This window comes from Somniosus microcephalus, chromosome 27 (assembly GCF_052327205.1).
Source record: "Somniosus microcephalus isolate GS21.2 chromosome 27, FLI_Smic_1.0, whole genome shotgun sequence".
NCBI lineage: Eukaryota > Metazoa > Chordata > Chondrichthyes > Squaliformes > Somniosidae > Somniosus > Somniosus microcephalus.
In genome coordinates this window covers 25079873-25101535 of record NC_141013.1, presented here as the reverse complement: position 1 = coordinate 25101535, position 21663 = coordinate 25079873, and the positions used below count along the sequence as shown (strand labels likewise).

Genomic DNA, 21663 nt, shown 5'->3' with positions numbered 1-21663 from the left:
CCACCCCTCCTCTTACTACCCTTTTACTATTTATATGCCTAGAGAAGACTTTTGGATTACCTTTTATGTTGGCTGTCATTCTATTCTCATATCCTCTCTTTGTCCCTCTTATTTCCTTTTTCACTTCTCCTCTGACCTTTCTATATATAGTCTGATTCTCAGATGTATTCGCAACCTGACATCTGTCATACGCACTCTTTTTCTGCTTCATCATACTCTCTATCTGTTTCGTCATCCAGGGAGCTCTGATTTTAGTTGCCCTACCTTTCTCCCTAGTGGGAATGTACCTCGACCGTACCCGAACTATTTCCTCTTTAAAGGCAGCCCATTGTTCCGCTACAGTTTTGCCTGCCACCAGTTTACCCAGGCCAGATCCGTTCTCATCCCACTGAAATTGGCCTTCCCCCAGTTAGACATTTTTACTCTAGATTGCTCCCTGTCCTTTTCCATAGCTAATCTAAACCTTATGATTTATGATCACTGTTCCCTAAATGTTCACTTACTGACACTTGCTCCACTTGACCTAGCTCATTCCCCAGAACCAGATCCAGCAATGCCTCATCCATCATCAGGCCAGAAACATACTGATCAAGAAAGTTCTCCTGAACACACTTCAGAAATTCTTCCTCTTTGCCGTTTACACTATTACAATTCCAGTCTATATTAGGAGAGTTGAAGTCCCCCATTATTACTACTCTATAGTTCTTGCACCTCTCTGTAACTTCTCTGCAAATTTGCTCCTCCATATCTTTACCATTATTTGGTGGTCTATAGAATACACTTAGTAGTGTAATGGCACCTCTATTATTTCTTAACTCTAGCCATATAGATTCTGTCCTTGACCCCCTTAAGGACATCCTCCCTCACCAGCACTGTAACAATACTGCCACACCATCTCCTATCTCTCCTGAACACCTTATAACCAGGAATATTTAATACCCAATCCTGCTCTTTTTTGAGCCAGGTCTCAGTTACTGCCACAACATCATATTCCCATGTGGCTATTTGTGCCTGCAGCTCACTTACCTTGTTTACTACGATTCATGCGTTCACATACATACACTGTAAACCCATCTTAGACCATCTTGTATTCTCGCTTAGTTGGACCCCACCTTATACCTTACGATTTCTTACTTTAGTGATCCTTTGAGCAATTTATTTCCCCTTTTCTAATGTTACATCTTGGTGCCCACCCCACTGCAAAATTAGTTTAAACCCTCCCCAACAGCACAAGCAAACCTTCCCACTAGGATATTGGTTCCAGCCCTGTTGAGATGCAACCTGTCTGGCCAGTACAGGTCCCACCTCCCCCAGAACTGGTCCCAGGAATCTGAAGCCCTCCCTCCTGCACCATCTCTCCAGCCACACATTCATCTGCTCTATCCTCCTATTTCTATACTCACTCACTCGTGGTACTGGGAGTAATCCAGAGATTACTACCTTTGAGGTCCTGCTTTTTAATCTCTTTCCTAGCTCCCCAAAATTTGCCTGCAGGACCTCATCCCTCTTCCTACCTATATCGTTGGTACCAATATAGAACACGACCTCTGGCTGTTCACCCTCCCCCCTCAGAGTGTCCTGCAGCCGCTCAGTGACATCCTTAACCCTGGCACCAGGGAGGCAACAGACCATCATCCTGGAATCACTTCTGTGGCTACAGAAACGCCTGTCTGCTCCCCTAATTATCGAATCCCCGACCACTATTGCTCTCCCACTCTTCTTCCTCCCCCCCTGTGCAGCTGAGCCACCCGTGGTGCCACGGACTTGGCTCTGGCTGTACTCCCCAGAGGAACCATCGCCCTCACTAGTACTCAGAGCAGAATACTGGTTGAAGAGCGAGATGCACTCAGGGGATTCCTGCACTACCTTTTCTGTCTGGCAGTCACCCATTCCCTCACTGCCTGCACACTCCTTAGCTGTGGGGAGACCACCTCCTGAAACGTAGTTCTCAGCCTGTACTAAGATCTTTAAAAAGGACTGTTTCCTCTGCTCACAGAGTTAATAAACATAAGAACATCAAGTAGGAATCCAGCTGATCAATCATCATTTGACCAAGTTTCCCTCTGAAGATTGCTATTTTACTTGTGTATCTTTATGCTGTTGTCGGTCCAGGAATTTTCATTGTATACAGTAAAACTAACCCTCAACAACAGCTGATCTTCCAGTGAACCCTCGACTGAATCTAAATATCAGAGCAGCATGTGAGCAGAAAACAGTTAAGACGAGCAATTATTGTTTTCAATGCAGGTCTACTTCCCTTAAAAAAAAACTTTTCCTCACCAGTAGCGATAGCTCCAATTCCTGGTGGCCTCCCAACTTGCACAAAAATTGTCGTGGACAATCAAGAATGCGGATTATGTGAGCACAAAGGGTCGCAGTTCTATGCTTAGATCAATAACAACTACATATTTTAATAAGAACAGCCTGTTTTATCTATGTTTTCTATGCCCCTCGGCATTTAAAGACCAAATGGCTTTCCTCTTCTGCAAGTAACCTTGCCTCAGGGTGGATCCGCAACCGTCAGTGGAAGGAACTGGCTGAAAGGAGGCAAATTAGTGCTTCTCATCCAATGCTTTCTTATGCTCTTGTAAGAGTACTGACTTATATCTAAGTTTTCTTTATCAGTTACTATTTTAGTGTTTAAATAAAAATTGCTGAACCATAACAAGAATTGAGCAGCAATAGCCTCACAAAATATACATACCGGAAATCACAGGACCAGGTGATCTGCTTTGATAGTGTGTTAGACTTGGACTCTGCCTTACATTGTATTTTACGACACCTGAACTCTGAGAAACAGTCGCTGGCGAACCCACATCTTTTAAAACGAAACCCTAAAAAAAGAGGAACGGTGTTTTAATAAAATCAATATTTTTTTTTTTTTTTACAAATTATTGATTCAAAAAAATGGGGAAGAAAATTAGGGTCAAAAACCATCACACATGACAGCTAAACATAGAAGTTTGTTTCCATCATGTTTGCTTACACAAATTATTTTACCCAACTAAAACTATTCAAAATGGTCAGCTGACTGACAGAACCAGTTACACAATTGTCCGTGTAGCACCATGATCTAATTGGCCAAAGCTTCTCTCTCTCTCTATTAGTATTCTGAATCCTCACTTATTATTCACAATCTGTTGATCAACAAACTAATGCACTTAAAAAGTCCTGGTGTCATACTCCCTCATGGGTCAACACACAAGTGGCACTGATCAACAGAAAACATTAGATTCCCAAGTTCGATTTCTGATTTGCTCTGACCTAGATAATCTCAGTTGGGCAGCGTGGGATATTACAATTGCTCTCGGTGCCCAAAGTCTAGGGTGGAAGGGGGGTGGGTGAACCATTAGCCAGAGCTCACCATTCGATTGTTATCCAATGACCCTTGCTGGACGTATACTTCATCACAGTTTCTCTCAAACCTATCCTCAATAAACAGCTTTTTATTGATAGGATTGAGAATAGCTGTGATGAATCCATATGCTAGATTTTTAGTGTATTATAATAATAGGATAGATATTCCAATTTCTGCAATAATAAAACTGCAATTTTCATCAAAGAAAATCAAAAAATTATTTTGAAATCCTCTGGTTGAACATTTGCTGAAAGTTGTTTTGCTTGTATGGAGGGTAAATGCCGACACGGACTGGTTGGGCCAAATGGCCTGCTTCTATGTCGTAACTTCTACTTTTACGTAGATTCTATCTGTAGTCCGAATTCCACACTGAAATTTACTAAATTGTAACAAAGAAAAACATTTGATCATCATGAGGCATCCCATCATACTGGTTATGATGATGACGATAGGAATCAACAGATTTCTTCAGGACAAATGAAAACAAACTTTACAATAGTGTTCCAATATTTAGACTAAAGTCACCAAATTCAATAGAATGTGAACTGTACTTTAGTAAACAAATTACATTACTTTGTTGTTACCTGTGTTAATACCATAGGCTGTGTTGTTAATGAAGCAGGCACAGTTCGAGATCCTGACTGATACACAGTCATTGTGCTAGAATTTGATGGAGCAGAAGTCACAGACTGTTGGTTGACTGACTGAATTGTAGAAGATGCACCTAGTACAGAAACAAACAGAATTTTTTATGTTCTGACGAAGGGTCATCGACCTGAAACGTTAACTCTGTTTCTCTTTCCACAGATGCAGCCTGACCTGCTGAGTATTTCCAGCATTTTCTGTTTTTATTTCAGAATGTTTTGTGTGTAGGATTTGTGTGGGCTTGGAAAGGAGAACATTCGGTAAAGGTTTTTAAAAATCATTACTTAATTGGTGGCATTCATTTTTCTATATTAAAAGGTTCTGCTGTTTTAAAAACATTAAACAGATAAAATTCCAAATGCTGTCGCAGAAATAATTAGTGAAGACACTAAACTAAAAAATAAATCATTCTGGTATCTCTTACCACTGCTAAAGGAAACCATCATGCCTCTGCTAAGTCCACCATTTTGCATTCCTCCTTGCTGTGCCAAATTAAACGTTGTGCCTCCTGCTTTATTACCTTAAAGAAGCAAATAAGGAGAAATTTGAAGGGTCTCCAATATTCAAAATATGACAAATTATTATCCTTTAAACATTTATTGTTGCATCTCTGCTGATTTTCTCACATTGCTGACAGGATCTGAAAGCTAAGCAGGTTCCAGAAAGTGGAAGAAACAAGGATGGTTTTGAATGGCTAACTCACAGATATTCGAACTAAGATACTTACCATTAACTCACAGATATCTAACCTCTACAGTGCTTGTGGGGGAGTGGGGGGAATGGATGAATGGAATCATTTTTTGCAGAGTTGCCTATCATTTGAAGAATAAAATCAACCCTATTGGGTTGCTAATCTATCGATCTTCTTCACTGCACATTGTCCATCCACTGTAGGACAAATTTAGGAGGGGGAGGCCTCTACATAAAAGCTGCAACAAAGGTAGTTTTGTGTGCTGCAGTTAAATCTACTTAGCCATTGTTAATAAATGTGGGAGGAGTGCTCCATCTGGCATATGCTATTAATTGGAACTTTATTGGGAGTTGCTGTGGAATAATTGGAATGAGCCTTAGCTCATACTTTAGGTTACTTCACTGAAAAATGGTAGCATTATAAGATGCACTCAATTATCCTTTAGGTATCTGATGCTTAGAGATTGATCTGCCTTGGGTCTGGAGTACGGTAGGTAGATAAAATTATGGTACAATTTCTTCATCCAAGATGAAACTAAAAAGTGGCTACAGGTAAAAACTCTGGATGTGTCCTAAGGATTTCCATGTCAGAATGCCAAACCAAATATAGCCGAGATACAGCAACAGCTTACAGTTCAGTAGCTTTGCAACCTGAAACTAAAGCCAATAACAGTGCAGCTATCCATACAAGAAACTCACAATTCTCACCTTTGAAGAGATTTGAAAGGTGGATATATTAATTTGTGAAGAATTAAATTAAGAACCCAATTGGGAAAAACATGCAGAAATCTTCATGTCCAAGAAAAGACCAACAGCCTTCAGGACAAACTTTTCTTTTCTGGACACTGCATCGGTCCTCGAACAAGAGCATGGAGGCAGATGATTGTCTAGAAAGGCATACAGACCTCTCTCCAGGCATCCACAACTCCTGAGAGTGTCCTAAACTACCTTCAAATGGATTTTCCATTCATAGGGTGGGATGTTAGATGACAAAGAAACTGCTGCCCTGTTGTCTACCCTAGCTAAAGACTGAGCCAAGAGACTAATGTTGTGAGACCAACACCACTGTTCACATCTTGTCAAATGGAGCAGGAGCAAGTCTTTTCTCTCCTCCCTGCTTATTGATGTTGCAAACACAGTAGCGTTGTTTTGCCTCAGGCACACTGGCTTACCTATACTATGGTCTGGAAGCATTGCAGATGTAGCCTCATTGCCCGGAGTTCCAATCAACTGACATAGCAAATTGACTGCTCTATTTTCCACTTGCAGATGAGTGCTCCATCCAATTTGTCAGCATGTCAACTGTGGGGAAACCAGTGGCAAGGGACTTCCCTATAGTAAAATATCCTCCTGAGGCAATCATATGAAGTCCAGGACTGAGGTACTGTCAATGCTTAATAGTTTAGAAAAAAGGTAGGCTCTGCAGCAGGGAAACCATTGGTTCAGGAGGTTCAGTTGAAATGGTTACACAAAAAAATAAATCAGGTATCAGAATGATGGCTGCTGTCATCAAACCTACATTTTTTAAATAACCTTTCAATAGGATTCACAACCTTACCTGTAAAGTGGATGTCACTTCCCAGAGTACTATTAAAATGTTTAAAGGGAAAAGAAACTTCTGCTGGGGGACTCAAAACAATACCCGAAGAATATTAACTCCTGCTTGGGTTGCAGATAGAACTTCTTGTAACTGACTATGAATCTATGCACTTTATCGAATGCTTGCATAATTTAGGCCTGGAATTCTGATTGGCCAATTATCTAGGCACAAATGGCTGTGAAGTCTTGGAACCAAGGGGCTTAAGAAAGAATCCCATTTCCAATTGCCTGTAGGTGAATGGACACATTCTGAAGTAGGCCCTCGCTAAAGATGGGGACATAACTTGTACTGATTACATCAAGACATCATGGTCTTGTACAAGGAGTCAAATTGGTCATGCAGAATGCTCTGTGAATCCGTGACATACTATACAAGGAAATGTGCCAGATTTGGTTTGGTTCCTTAGAATCCTCCTCTTTAGTCAGTCTTCTCTCAGAGGAACGAGTCACCAAAGAATAAAGTACCGGATTAGGTAGGAGCCAAAAGCGGAAAGGGGTGCCGAGCATGACTATTCTCATGGGAGAAAGGAATTTTTGCAGGTTCTGTAGTAAAATTTTTGATTGCCACTGATTGGCCAGATAATGGGGCGATATTTCGATCCCTACGGGTGTGCTGTGTACACACCCGTAGGGACATCGGAAATGCTGGTTTCAGGCATGCCAAGTGCATGCGCTGAAAACCGACATCTCCAATCTGTCAAGAATGCTCTCTGCGGGTGGATAGTTCTGCTTTCTGGAGAACCTCTGCCCGCGGAAAACCCTTAGAAATCTTACGCCTGGTAAAAGCAGGCGTAAGGCCTGCTTTTACCAGCATAAGAGTTGAAAAAGTAAAAACAAATATTTTTTTCACTCATTTATCATTTAAAAATACTTTTTAAAAAGGTAAGTTTATTTTTAGCCCCATAAAAAACTTTAATTATTTTTTTCAAAAAATTAAATTTGTTTAAAATATTTAATTTATTGTAATTTCAACTCATTTTAAAAATGTGATTTAAAAAAACATATATTTTATGTTTTAGTGTTTTTGGGGTGATCTCCATTCATATATTTGACAGGTCTATCTGTCAAGTGTATGAAGGGAGATTCCCTTCTCCTATTGGCTCCCCATGGCCCACGTGATCTCAGAGACGCTTGCGAACTGCATGCGCCTCTGGGATACGTGGGCCCTGCGCATTTCGAGTTGGAGAGGCCCAGGAACAGAAGTATATGCACCTCGGGAGCCCTCAGCTAAGTCTGTAGATTTTTTCCAGATTGGAGGCCTCCGCAAGCAGGAAGCCTCCGGTCGGAAAATACGGCCCAATGTGTTTTGAACAGCTGGCAACCGAGTGTGCCTGGATTTCTTAGGCTCACTATGCTCATGTATCTTCTTCTAAACAGTGCAGCCATTCTTTATTGATGTTTTTCATGAACCCAAGAGAAATTTAGCAAGTCACCATTAAATTTTATACACTGTAAATGGATCTTGGGTTTAGATATGCTGACCGTACTTAATTTAACTCTGAATTTAAATAAGCTATATAAATGAAGAGGAATATAATACTGCAGGGTTCTAAATTGATCCTTCTCTCCCCCCACTAACCTAGCCATCAATCAGTTATGTGGAAACTCAGCCAAATCTGGCACTGTGAGGCTAAGTGCTTGGGAGGCACTTTGTTTTTGATGCAGATAATGCATTGCAGGGATCAGTGCTGAAGGGTGCATTGTAGAATCGCAGTGGAGCAATATGTTCTGAGCAGTGTAAAATTCCTATTTTTGCGTTAGCCATTTTTACACTTAATGCTCTTGTTGTTGCCTGCTTTATTTACTCTATATATTTGTTCTCTTTATTTTAGGAAGCATAGCAATGGTTACCACCTAAACAGCACAGCTTTTCTTTCTTTTGTATGCTTGCCTTGAAAAAGGCAGTCTGGCATGATATTTTCTGGAGACTCGTCGCCTATTGCGAACAGCTTAGGCACCTGGGAAACAGGAAAAAGAAAACAAAACCCCAGGCCGATCAGTTCACATTACTGAACATTCGATACTTTGTCTAACAATAGTCTACTTCCTTATAGACAGGGTAAAGGCATTGTCCTGAACTTGGCTTCAAGGAGTCTGATGTGAGGAGCAAAGAACTTTTAGCTGGGAGAAAACAAATGTGCATAATGGCACACATCACAAGATAGATTTGATGAGGCAATCCAGTTGGCTCATTCTAGCTCATCCCTCCAGTAAGAAAATTATAGACTTCCGTCACAATATCCAACCGTTTCCAAAATGGGTCCAAGGTTTTGTTTCCACTACCCTATCCATAGCTTTAAGCCAATAGACCTTTAAAGTTGTGTGATGCTCATATTCATCACCTCAAATTGTTCCCACAGCTATCACAACCACGTAAAGACCTGCATCAGTACTTTATCCTAATATTTTATAGTTTGAAATACTCTCAACAGAAACAATCCACACTCGCAAGGACAAAATCTATTGTAAAGTTAACAGTTTTCACAATTTTTTACAAATTAAGTGAACAATGAAAATCTCATGTCAACTATTATGTGACTTAATAAAATCTTAATGACCATACTGCAATACAAACAGCAGAGGGGACATCAACTGCAGTGAAGACAAAAGACTGGAGTTAGAAGAAATGCTTTATTATTTTAAAAAAGAAATCCGCACTGGGAGAGCGAGCTTAAATGACACTAGTGCTGACAGAAATTGGTTGTTCCAAGACTTAATATAGAAATGTAGCAGTCCAAAAATTAAATTGTTCCAATTCTGAATGAAGCTGCATGAAACGCCAACTCCATCTCAGAGCTTGCCTTAATGAAAGGGCTGTTCTAATCCAGCATGTCAAAACTTCCAGAGGGGCCTCACTTATACTACTGGCAACTCCTCAGGGAAATTCTGTATTTTGTACCTGTGGAAATAGTAAAGCTCTGTGTACACTGATGTCAAATGTGGCCCCGATAACATGGAAGTGTTATCATTTTGGCAATGCATCAAACATTTTCTTTACAGTTCACTGACTCTGAATCTGTCCCCATAGGAAATCTATCTTACAAGAGAGTTTACTTCATAACAGGGCTAACACGGAGCAGAAAATCATACATCTACACAGTGAGCTGGAAATCACATTTTGTCAGGTTGGTTTCAACCTCCAACTGCCAGAATAAAATAACTAAGGGCAGATGAATAACTGGGAAGAAAAATGTTCCCAGGCACTATCTCTATTGCAAGTTATTATAGTTCTTTCTCTTCTCCCTCCAAAAAAGCAAAAAAGGACAGCAATAATAAAATGAATATACATTGATAGGCGTGGCTAACAATGTAGATCAGTCCGAATTTAGTCTAACTAAATATTACAATACTAAAATTTGTACATCTTGTTGAGACAAATCTGTTGTATGCAAAAAGCAAAACACTGCAGATGCTGGAAATCTGAAATAAAAACAGAAATTGCTGGAAGCACTCAGCAGGTCAGGGCAGCATCTGTGGAGAGGGGAAGGTAGTGTTAACGTTTCAGGTCAATGACCGTTAGTCAGAATCGGGAGATGTTAGAGATGAACAGTTTATAAGGAGGAAGAGAGCCAGGGGAAAGGGGATAGGGAGGAAAAAAGAATGGCCTGTGATTAGGTGGAGGATGTGCAAATAGTTATAGCAGGATAGTAAGGGGGGTGGGGGGGACAGGGAAGCATGGCCCTGGAGTATGGTACAAGAAAAAGGCAGGAGTGCAGACCATCCCACCAGCCATGTACCAATAGGGGTTCCCCATCCCAAGCACCAGCTCACAACCTCCCCCATTCCCGGTGTGCCAAACAAATTAAGCATTAAGTTTCAATATAAAAAACGTAAGATTAATAGATAATAAGTTAATGTTCACAGAAAGATACTGGTCAATCCCAACATGGACATTGTTAAACAAATCCAGAATTTGATGAGGAAATAATTTTTTAACATGGGCATTTTTCTTTCTGGGACTTATTTTTAATTGTGGGCTTTGTGCTTATACTAAATATTTAAACGGATATACTATGATCCCTCATGGCATGGCTCACAGTGAGTTTGATGATGGCTATTTTTAATAGCAGCGTTATTTGACGGAGTAGTGTATTATTCTATATTCCTAGCAGATCTCCTGCAGTACTAATCCTGGTGAGTCCAAGGATTATTCTATTTTACTATGTGTTGCACTATATAATACAGCAGATATGCCATAGTTTTGCTCATGGTGGCCTAAGTGTACATATTTATTCAGGAACAACATTCTTCAAGTCCAAGGGAGACATGGGAGGAGCACAGATAGCCACCACAGCTGGATGACACAAACCCCATCATGGGGTGTCTCATTTTTTCTGTACAGCTGGGACTAGAGATGGTGCATATTCTCACTGTCATTAACATGTACCTCCCTCTGCAGCCGTGTGTTGCAGAATTTGTGAAAGGGTACCTGTTGTGTCACTTTTTAAGGGGGTCTAGACTCCTTGATACTTCCCCAGGCCAAGTCTATCATATACTCTGGCTGGTGTATGTCTTGAATATTTGTAGTGGGAGGAGTAGAGTCAGGCCATAATGGGGAAATGCATCCTCATGGCTCTTGCAGTGACATGTGTATTAGCCTTTGCAGCTTAAACTGATGTTACATCCCTAGCAGACAGGGGGATGGATCTGGGGGGGACATGAATGCTGGTTATAGTCTCTATGTCTTCCCAAAATGGTTGGATTTGGGGACAAGACCAGATGGTGAGGACAAGTGTGCCATTCTGGCCAAATCCTCTCCAACATTCATCTGACAGAAAAGGGCAGAATGTACAAAGCTTATGTTGGGTGTGGCACAAGTTTGATTTGACTCCCACACTTTTTTTGGATATGGTCGCTGTGTTTGGTCCCAAATTCCCTTCTTCTTTTGTGACCTAGATCTTGCTCCGTGGAGGAAGATGCATTGTACAGGGTAAAGATTTTTTTTTAGGAGCTTGGGGATTAAGAATGCGTAGCTCTAGAGGAGTTGGCTCTCACTGAAGCTTGTAATGCACTGCTGGCTTCAAGAGAAAGTGATGAATCTATGATTCCTCACATATCCCTTATTATGACATATGACAAAATGCTAAAAGCTGGAGAATTATGTGCAAGTTGTGTAGAATGGCTTGAGAAAAAGAGATTTGTCCTAAAGACAGGAGGAGAGGTGTCATCGGTAAAATCCTTAAAAATGGGGAACCAGTTTATATATGATGAGGGGTTTATCTGTACCAGCAAACGTGTTTTTCACCATTATTTTGAATTGGATAAAAACTGCTCAACATGCACTCATAGAAAAACTGGCTGGATTTCGATCCGGTAGGTCGTGTTCTGGTAAGAGTTTTACCTTGAGAACACTTTTTGTGAAAAGCTTAGAATACTAACAGAAGATGTTTCAATTTCATTGATTTTACAAAACAGTTAAGTGTCCAGAGAAGCCGAGTGGAAGTTCCTGAGACACTATGGAATTCCAGCAAAGATTGTTAATCTGATAGAAGCTTTGTATGATGAATCTGCATGCTGCATCAGGACAGAGAGCAGAGACACGGAATGGTTTAATATTGCTAGCAGTGTTCAGCAAGGCTGCGTACAATCCCCACTTCACTTCTGCAGTGTCATAGGCATTGTGATGAGAAGAGCGATGGCTGTTGCGGAGAACACTGACATTGTTCGGGCAAGAGGTGAACTAAAAGACCTAGATTTTCGCAAATGGTACCAAATTAGATAGAATGAAAAGATTCTTTGAGCATAAAAGCAGAATCTGCCAAAATGTGACTTTGTCTCAGTACGCAGAAGACCATGACTATGGAGATAGGGGAGAATGTTGTCAACATTGACAGATGTACAACTGACTGAAAAGAGTATGAAAGAGTCGACGACTTAATTTACTTTGGAAGTGTAATATCTGCTAACAGCCAGATCACGAAAGAAGTGAAGGCAAAATTCAGCAAAGCCAGTAGGTCATCTTCTCATTTGGCAAACATCTGGAAGAGAAAGAAGATACACCTACACACTAAAATCAGATTGTACAACACTATTGTCCTCCCAGCACCACTGCACACCTTGGAAACGTGGCAAATGCTGGAAGTGCACAACAGGAAGCTGAATGCATTCCATCGGCTTTGTTTAAGAAGAATCTTGGGAGTTCATTGGAGTATCACCAAGCTCACCTACTTTCATCTTCGTAATAGTGCCCGGTTCCGCTCCTGCCTCAGACCATCTACTGCTGAAGCCCCCATCCATGCCTTGGTTACCTCCAGACTCAACTATTCCAATGTTTTCCTGGCTGGCCTCCCACCTTCCACCCTCCATAAACTTGAGCTCAGACAAAACTCTGCTGCCTTATCCTTACTAGCACCAAGTCCCGTTCTCCCGTCACTCATGTGCTTGCTTACCTATATTGGCTCCCCGTACAGCAACACCTCAAATTTAAAATTCTCATCCTTGTTAAAATTCCTCCAGGGTCTCAAATCTCCCTAATCTGTAACCTCCTCTGGCCCTACAACCCTCTAAGAACTCTGTATTTCTCCAATTCTGGCCTCTTGGGTATTCCCGATTTCCTTCAAACCACCCTTGGTGGCCGTGCCTTTAGCTATCTAGGCCCCAAGCACTGGAATTCCTTCCCTAAACCTCTCCGCCTCTCTCTCAACCTTTAAGACACTCCTTATAATCTACTTCTTTCACCAAGCTTTTGATCATATGTCCTAAAATCTCCTTATGTGGCTCGCTATCAAATTTTGTCTGGAACGCTCCTGCAAAGCGCACTGGGATGTTTTATTATGTTAAAGGGCTATATAAATGCAAGTTGTTGTTATTGGTGTGTTGCGCTACGCAGATCAGCTAACTATGGGCTCAATAATCAAACAGACGGTTATGGTGGTTTGGCCATGTCATCAGGCTACTCCATGGCAGAAGTACGTTATGTCTTAAACTAAATTCCACCTGGAGGGAAGAGAAGGCCGGGAGGACAAAGAATGACCTCACAGTATGATCGAAGAGGATTCTGCCATCATGGAAACAACTTACAATGGAGTCAAACATCTTGCTCTGGACAGACAACGGTGTAAGAAATGGGTTGCCTCAAGTGCCACTAGGCATAGGAGACTCTAAACTAAACTAAACTTCTAAGTCTTCCTGTCCAAATTATATTCTATTTTTCACTCGACATGTAATAGGTCACATTTGTGAGTATTAAACTTTATTTGCTATTTTGAGGAATTTTTTCCAATGCAATGAGTGGTTAGGATTTGGAATGCACTGCCTGATAGGGTGGTGGGTACAGATTCAATAGTAGCCTTCAAAGGGGAACTGGATAAATACAAGGAGAAAAAAATTGCAGGGGTATGGGGTTGCTGGATTGCTCTTCGAAAGAGCCGGTGCTGACTCGAGGGGCCGATTGGCCTCCTTCTGTGCTGTACTATTCAATGATTCTTTGCCCAATTGTATAACTGGTCTAAATCTTTCTAGGTTGGATTTTACATTGAGGCTAATGCAAAGTAAAATGAGACAGATGTAAAATAGATGGAAATCTGATCCCATCAATTGGGTTAGGCTGAAATCACCTCCTCTGTCTCTGTTGTTCTATTTTAGTATTACCTGCAAATCTGATAAGCTTACTATTACTACTGATATTCTGTTAGAAACTAGGGGTGCCTAAAAATGTACATAGCCCAAGCAGCTGCAAATTGCTATGTCTTTTTGAAAGGGAAAACAAAGTATAAAGCAACAGCTATTGAACACTGAAAGCAGCGCAAAACCATAATTCATGGGAATGTAAAAGTTCTGAGAGAAAAGTTCACAGCAGAAAAAGGGAGTAAATCATAGACCTTACTTGTGAAGGTCAGAATGGTGAGATAGCGACTGGTTAATGTGCGACCGCTCTGACTGGGGCCTTGTACTTGCTGGGTTAAGGGGGAAGAGAGTAAAAAGAGATAAGATGGATTCCAATGAAGGAACCTTCAAAATGTAAAAAAACAAGGATGAAGTAATGAGACCGTCTTTTGGGGAGGGTTTTCATACAAACACCAAGACAAAGAACTGAAGCTGTCATTGGTTGATGAAGTTTTGGAGGAACCTCAGGCCCACCCCTAAAAAGAGAATAAAAAGTGACACCCCAAGGGCTTGCACACAGACTGTGGAAGGGAGAGCCGAACAGCTGGTCGAACACTCTTTTGAGAGTGATCCTATGCTCACCATCGAATGCGAGAGAGGGAGAGAGAGAGAGAATTTCATCTGTTTTTAGTTTAATTAGAAGTGCCAGTTTGTTAAAAACTTTCTGAAAGTCTAATGAATTGTACAATAGGGAATTCCAATTACCTAATTTGTAACATCCTTAAAGAATTTGAGGAGGTTTGCATGCTAGCTGCTTCTGATTAAGCTACTACTATACAGGTACTCCTCCTGCCTACTCCTTGAAATCTGATGATATAACATTTATGGGCCTGCAGTTGCCTAGCCTTATTTTTCATGCTTTTTAAATATAGGAACGACGTTTGCTGTTTCCAGTCAGAGAACCTTGGCAGTGCTTCGTGACGATAGCTGATGTCCCAGTAATTTTGCCTCTAGTCTCCTTTAAACTTTAAAATATATGTCATCTGGCCCAAAAGATTTGTTCGGTTAGAGGAAATGGAAACTACCAATTACACTTGCCATAATAACGTCACAATTCTCTTAAGATATTTAATGTAACACAGACATGGAACAGTTTATAGCATTAAAAACTTTAGACTTTCCTTTAAAAAAAATAAATTGCATAAAAATGTCCCAGGTCAGAAAAAGGCTGTATTTTATAAACAGAACAAATACATCTCCTGTATTCACAAGCCAAAGAATATTTTTTAATAACAAGAAATATTATACCATTGAACACATCATATATGGTGTTACTGACAAACAAAAATTGTCTCTCTTCCTTATCTGCCTCCCACTCTCCAATTCTTTGTGTATGTCTCCAGCTTTGTCTTCCCTCTCTTTTCTTCCAACTCTTCGTCATGCTCCTTATATGCCTCACACTTTTTTGTCCTCTCTATATTGTTAAGTTTGCCCCAAATTCTGTCTCACTCGCTCTGTCCCTTTAAGGCTGCGGTTATCTTTAATTCCTTTCATCTGTAGGTCTCCTAAAAACGGTCTGCTTTTCAGTTGCTGTCTTCCTTTCCGTATCTGTATCTCTCTCAGTGTTTATCTAGTACTCTGTATGTATTTCACATGTTCTCTCTGTATGTCTGCCACTTTTTTTCCTGCTCACTCCTTTTCCTCTCATGTGAAGTCAGATTTGAACTTCATTTATTGCAACTGCAAGTCCAGTCTCCTCATTGTCACAGGCTGAAAACGGAGGTGGAACCTGCTCAGAACTCAGCAGGGGGAAAAAAATTCAGAAAGAAAGCCCAGGTAAACAATGCATCCATAGGGTGTGCAGGAATGTTGTTACATGGCTTTCTAAAGTAAAATAAGCACGTTCGTGGCTACAATTAGTGTCTTTCTCAGGATTTTAAAAAAATATTTTGTTTTAATTTAAGCAAATTGATTTGTTGGTTTTGTGGCGGTTGCTGTTAGTTGATTGGTAAATGTTTTTTCTACCTATCGAGCACATTGATTTTCAAACCTTTGCTTGTGGGGATCCCTGCAGATATGGATATACTTCCAGGGATCCACAAACCTACCTTCTGAAAGACAATGTTTGCTAGCCAGAAGAAAACAATGGTATCATTGCAGAAAGCATTATTTAATAGTTTACATATTAAAAAACTATACTATTTAAGTGAACAAACACAGAAATTTGATGACTATATGAGGCACACTAGGATACCCTACTTTTAAAGCATATGATTTAGTGAATTAAACTATTTTTTCATTGGTTTCTGTAGCTGATTTTAATTTAGTCAATCACTAAGTTAACAGACAGTATTTATTTGATCCAATCACCATTTTTTGTTCTATGGAGGCACACAATACCATGGATGCACACTGGACCGAATACTTAATAATACGGATAAACAGATGCAGATAGCATCCAATTCTTTAAGTTTGACAGAATAATCTAATATTAGTTGTGAAGTTTGATTGCCTACAGTTTTCTCCACCTTTACAAAAATAATTCATATCCAGTGACAAAAAAAAGACTGCTGCTTTTGCAGATCTCATCGAGCTCAAATTGCTATTGTTATCATAGCAAATTTCTCAATTCAATAGCTTCTTTAGAGCATAACTGAATTGTTACTGTATCAGGCCGTGTTTAATTTTGAAATGACCAAACGCAGTCATCATCGCGCATCTAAAACAGACAACATCTTTATCCGTTAAGTTATTTAATCATTCTGCAAAAATGCTCCAATTATAATTGCTTTAGATTGAACTACAATTAAAACAAAATAAAAAGTGACCCAATGCTACCAATACTGCCTGCTTGTATTTTTTTTAAATTGAGGGAAAGTTGTTACATAATTCCAAAGTGATTCATCATACTCCTTAGCATTACTTGTACAAAATGCTAGAGAGGCACAAATTCAATGTTGGAACTAAATGGATCCCAACCTGCTTAAGCGATCATTCACTTGAGTGAATGATCACTCACCCAGCAACGGAAAGTTATGTTCCATTCCATAGAACATACATTTGCGGCAAATAACTTGTATTCACTTAAAAGGACTGCTCTGGCCTGGAATCTCAATTAATCCTGAAGAAACAAAATATGTGTCATACTTAGGCAACTGGAGGTTTTGGAGCTTGTAATCTCGCCCACAAAAATGGGCTCATCATCATCCTCTTCATCGTCTTTATTCCCTTTTTGCCAAGGCTCCAACTCCTCTTCTTCACATTCCATAAACAGTTCTGCCATTCTGATGCTTCAGTCCTGATTTTGGAGGGGGAAGGAAAAAGTTTGCTTCACTTAAAAAAGATTGTTTTAAAGTCATCATTACATCACCTTACAACTAGAAGAGATATCTGTACATTTTCAATCCCTAAAATTAGTAACGTCAACCAATTCTGAATAAAAATCTAAGATATTTCTACAATAGCTTCCTTTAAATTGTACTTTTCTGTGTGTATGCACCATTAGATGTCAGTTCAGTAGTGTCAGTCAGGTGCGAGGAAGGAATTACTTGGGTCCATTAAGATTATTTCACCATAATACAAAGTAGTGTAATTTAATTCAACTGTCAAAAATAGCTACAGAACAACAAACATAATGGTCGGGACAAGTTTTATCACAATCCCAGCTGTCTGTCTGCCATGTTATGAAACCCTTTAAGCTGAGATTTTGGTTGTTAAGTATTATAAATAATGAGCCTCTCCCATAGGTCAGTTAAATAAAAGCTCACTTGACCGAGTGACAGGTAGAGAGCAATATAAAAAAAATGGTGCATCATAATCAAATATGTAAATGCCAATGAGGCTTTGAAAACCAGGATTTGTATGTTTGAAATAGTCAGAATAGTTTTTAAACAACAATATGAGAAACACTTTTTTTTCTCAAAAAAGTGTTGCAAAACACCAAGTTAAGAATGCTACTGGTGAAAAAGATTCAATTCATAGCAGCCATTCCGTAATTTCCAAATACTTACGGAGGTTACATTTCAACTAAAAGTTGAGCTGCTGGAAAATGGCCACAAAATTCAGCAACCCAGCAACTGGATAGCATCATGAAATTGTGGATTAGTATCCCGGATATCAACCTTCGAGAGGAGAAATGCTGCACTCGGGATATGAAAAATCTGCTTTTCTTTCCCACCCATCTCCCATGGGATTGTCTATGGTGGAAAGAACGGGAGTCGGCAACTGCATATGCACAAATGGTTAATGTCCATATAAGGCAGAAAACAAAACCTAACAAATATTTAGTGTAAATTAACACAAGTGGAATACTGTAGTAAGCTGCTGAATTATTTCACTAATCCTGAGTTTATCCTTATTAGCTCTGCATATCCAGCAACAGTTTTGATTTGGTTGCAAATCCAAGGTTTACCTGATCATTTGTTTCTTCTTCTCTCCCTTCCCTCTGGTAGGTTAAGGGGGTTGGCAAGTTCCCTTTCCACAGCCCTTTTCCCTACTCCAGACCTGCAGTCCTCCAGATTAACAGTGGTAGTACTCAAACCTCTAAATTGGGTGATCATGGGTTCAGCCCTACTCCAGGGAGTTTAGCACACTAGGCTGATACTTCAGTGCTGTACTAAGGGAGAGCTGTATTGTCAGAGGTGCCTTCATTTTGATGAGACATTAAACCAAGGACCTGTCTGTATGGACATATTAGGTCCCACGGCACTGTTAAAAGAGGAGCAGGGGAGTTCTTCTGGTGTCCTGGCCAAATTCTATTCCTCAACCAACATCACCAAAAAAACCTATTGGCCCGGAACTTGCGGTCCTGATGATGGCGAACTGGCAGCGGTTGCCATCATTTCGCTTTTGAAACTGACCGCAACTTAAGCAAAAATCCTGAAGTTAGGGTCAGTCATTCACTGCCCCTCCACAGGCTGCGCTGCGGACCCCCCACCATAGCCGGCAATCGGTGAAATCACTGACCTGACGGAAACTTCCCCTTTTCCGAACAATTATCACTGTTAGAAACCCCATAAAAAGTTAGACCCATTCAAATGAGGTGTAACTGGGTTTTTAATGGTGAGCCAAGTAATAACTACTGATAAACTGTTCTGGCCCTGAAAAACTAATTTTATATTGGTGGAATGTCAAATTTCTCCATTAAGTTAAAAATTATTAGATTTTTTAAAAATGTTAAAGATTGTTCAGGATGTACGTAAAAAAATCTTTATTTCCTTCTCTGTAAATTTTTTTTTGAAGTGATTGCTTATTAGTGCTTTCTATTTCCTGGTTCTCGGTCTGTGAGAATTCTGCATTGTGATTGGCTGTTTACACAGCTTGTTGACATCATAGCAGCTCGCACTATGGGATTCCCACTATACTACGTTGATTTCAGCTGCACGTCTGAAAAGCCGAACTTGCCACACAGATCACAAGATTTTGTGGGAAGCTTACTTCGGGGCCAGCAGTGAACGCCTTTGCTTCACCGCTGACCACAAATTACGAGCCATTGACTGGTCATTTATCTCACTGCTGTTTGTGGGATCTTAATGTGGAGAAATTGGCTGCCCTGCCTATATAGTGATTTCCAAGAAATTAATTGGCTATGAAGGGCTTTGGAACATCCTGAATATGTGAAAGGTGCTGTATAAAGGCAAGTTCATTTGCTCTTTCTTTCTTGGAGGTTGTGAGAACACCAAGTGCCTCAGTTTCTTAAAAGGTGTTTCTAACTTGTCACTGCATCCCACCAAGGTGCCACCAAAAAGCTGTGAGCAGCGAGGACTAAGTGGCAGAGCAGGAATTGCAGCACTGAAAGTACCAAGTACATGGATGGCTGTGGAGCTGAAGAGGTAAAGTTTTATTTGTAACCTGCAAGCACAAAGGACTCGGTCAGGCTCAAGCTGGCTGGCTGGAATGGGCTAACTTATGTGGGTGAGGCAAAGAGCAGGGCTAAAAACAGTCTCCTGTTGGCCTCCATCTGTAACCCAAGCTGCATCTCATTGCTCTCAGCATTACCTTTAACTGGTCAATTTACCACCTGCCTGACATACAAATACGAATTAGGAGCAGGAGTAGGCCACTTGGCCCTTCGAGCCTGCTCCGCCATTCAATAAGATCATGGCTGATCTGATTACTCCACATTCCCGCCTACCCCCGATAACTTTTCACCCCCTTGCTTACCAAGAATCTAACTACCTCTGCCTTAAAAATATTCAAAGACTCTGCTTCCACTGCCCTCTGAGGAAGAGAACTCCAAAGACTCATGACCCTCTGAGAAAAAATTTCTCATCGGTCTTAAATGGGCGACCCCTTATTTTTAAACAGTGACCCCTAGTTCTAGATTCTCCCACAAGAGGAATCATCCTCTCCACATCCACCCTGTCCAGACCCCTCAGGATCTTATATGTTTCAATCAGGTCACCTCTTATTCTTCTAAACTCCAGCGGATACACTCATCACCATGCAGCTACTTTACATAAAACAGAAAGATGATTGGCCCAGGGCCCCACACTAAGGAAGCTCAAACTGTATATTTAAATATCACAGGGCCCAGGGTCAGGCTCAACTCATATGCACGATGGCGATGCACAGACTACAAAGTAAAAAAAATGGGAAATAAAGACTGGGGAAAAATAAAACTGTGGGAAAAGAAGAAAAGTGAACCCCAAGCCTCCATGACACAAGTAGATCTTGGAAAGAAATGCCAATGTAGGAATGTGAGATATTACACATGAAAATGTATGAGAAAATAATATTGTATAATGTTATTTATACAGCTGTAATATTCAGCTGGGCCAGAAATAAAAATGGCAGCTGGAACCAATTTGAAATGCAACCTAACTTGTCTTTCTGTGGGACCTTTGCCAAACAATATTTCAATGGAGGTAAATGTGACACTTGATTTTTATTGTTACAGACAGATTTAATGCACAACCAAAGATTCAATGTGTGAGGCGCTAAATACTAGACATTTAATTATATACGTGTACTGCCCAATCTACCATAGCAATGCTCACGGGGACTCTGGCGTCTGGAACATAGTTGTAATGTTTAGTTGAAAAGGTGAAGTTGTATTAAACTCGACCTGTGCCCAAAGGCCACTGCTCAGTTAACTTTATAGAAAAAAAAGAGGCCCTATTGGCACACCTTGAAGTCAATTAGAGGCTAATGCTTAAAGAAAATTTCTGTAGATTGGCAGCTACCTTAAATTGCATCCTTGGTCAGAGGCCAGATTAACAAGTAGAAAAACCAACAGGAAAAAAAATCTTTTTTTTTAAATATACTTTTTATACTTGTGTTTGAAGGATGCGCACGAGGCATGAGATATATAAACAACCAGAGTATAAAATAAATTATCTGCACCAGGACTACTTCACTTTCTCCTGATGTGGAGATGCCGGTGTTGGACTGGGGTGGACAAATGTAGGAAGTCACACAACACCAGGTTATAGTCCAACAGCTTTATTTGAAATCACAAGCTTTCGGAGCGCTGCTCCGTCAGGTGAAGTGAAGAGATGCATATAGACACAGCATATATAGTCACAGAACACGCAGAGTGTTCTGTGACTATATATGCTGTGTCTATATGCATCTCTTCACTTCACCTGACGAAGGAGCAGCACTCCGAAAGCTTGTGATTTCAAATAAAGCTGTTGGACTATAGCCTGGTGTTGTGTGACTTCCTTCATTTTCTCATATTACACCAGGATCCATTTCCACTACTTGATGATATCTCTATGCTTATTCAAAAGTACATATAATAAAAGGGACAAAAGCAAAGAGTGACACACAACAATTTCTTGGCTTCTTTGAATTTGTGCTTAATATACTCATGTATTACTTCT

General features: G+C 40.3%; 1 protein-coding gene across 10 annotated transcripts in view; it reads right to left on the bottom strand.

Moving 5' to 3' along the window:
- LOC147100082 (zinc finger protein 280D-like) overlaps nt 1-21663 on the bottom strand; it is a 118303-nt gene that overhangs the window by 74953 nt on the left and 21687 nt on the right. For 9 of the 10 annotated variants that reach the window (XM_085968749.1, XM_085968746.1, XM_085968754.1 and 6 more), the window contains 4 exons: nt 16985-17135; nt 4428-4523; nt 3943-4082; nt 2705-2834 (listed from right to left, as the gene is read on the bottom strand). In XM_085968749.1, the coding sequence (XP_085824875.1) occupies nt 2705-2834; nt 3943-4082; nt 4428-4523; nt 16985-17120 (502 nt within the window). In that variant the 5' untranslated portion in view covers nt 17121-17135. Of the gene's footprint in view, nt 1-2704; nt 2835-3942; nt 4083-4427; nt 4524-12175; nt 12271-16984; nt 17136-21663 lie in introns of those variants that run through there. The other variant, XM_085968755.1, reaches the window with a different exon arrangement.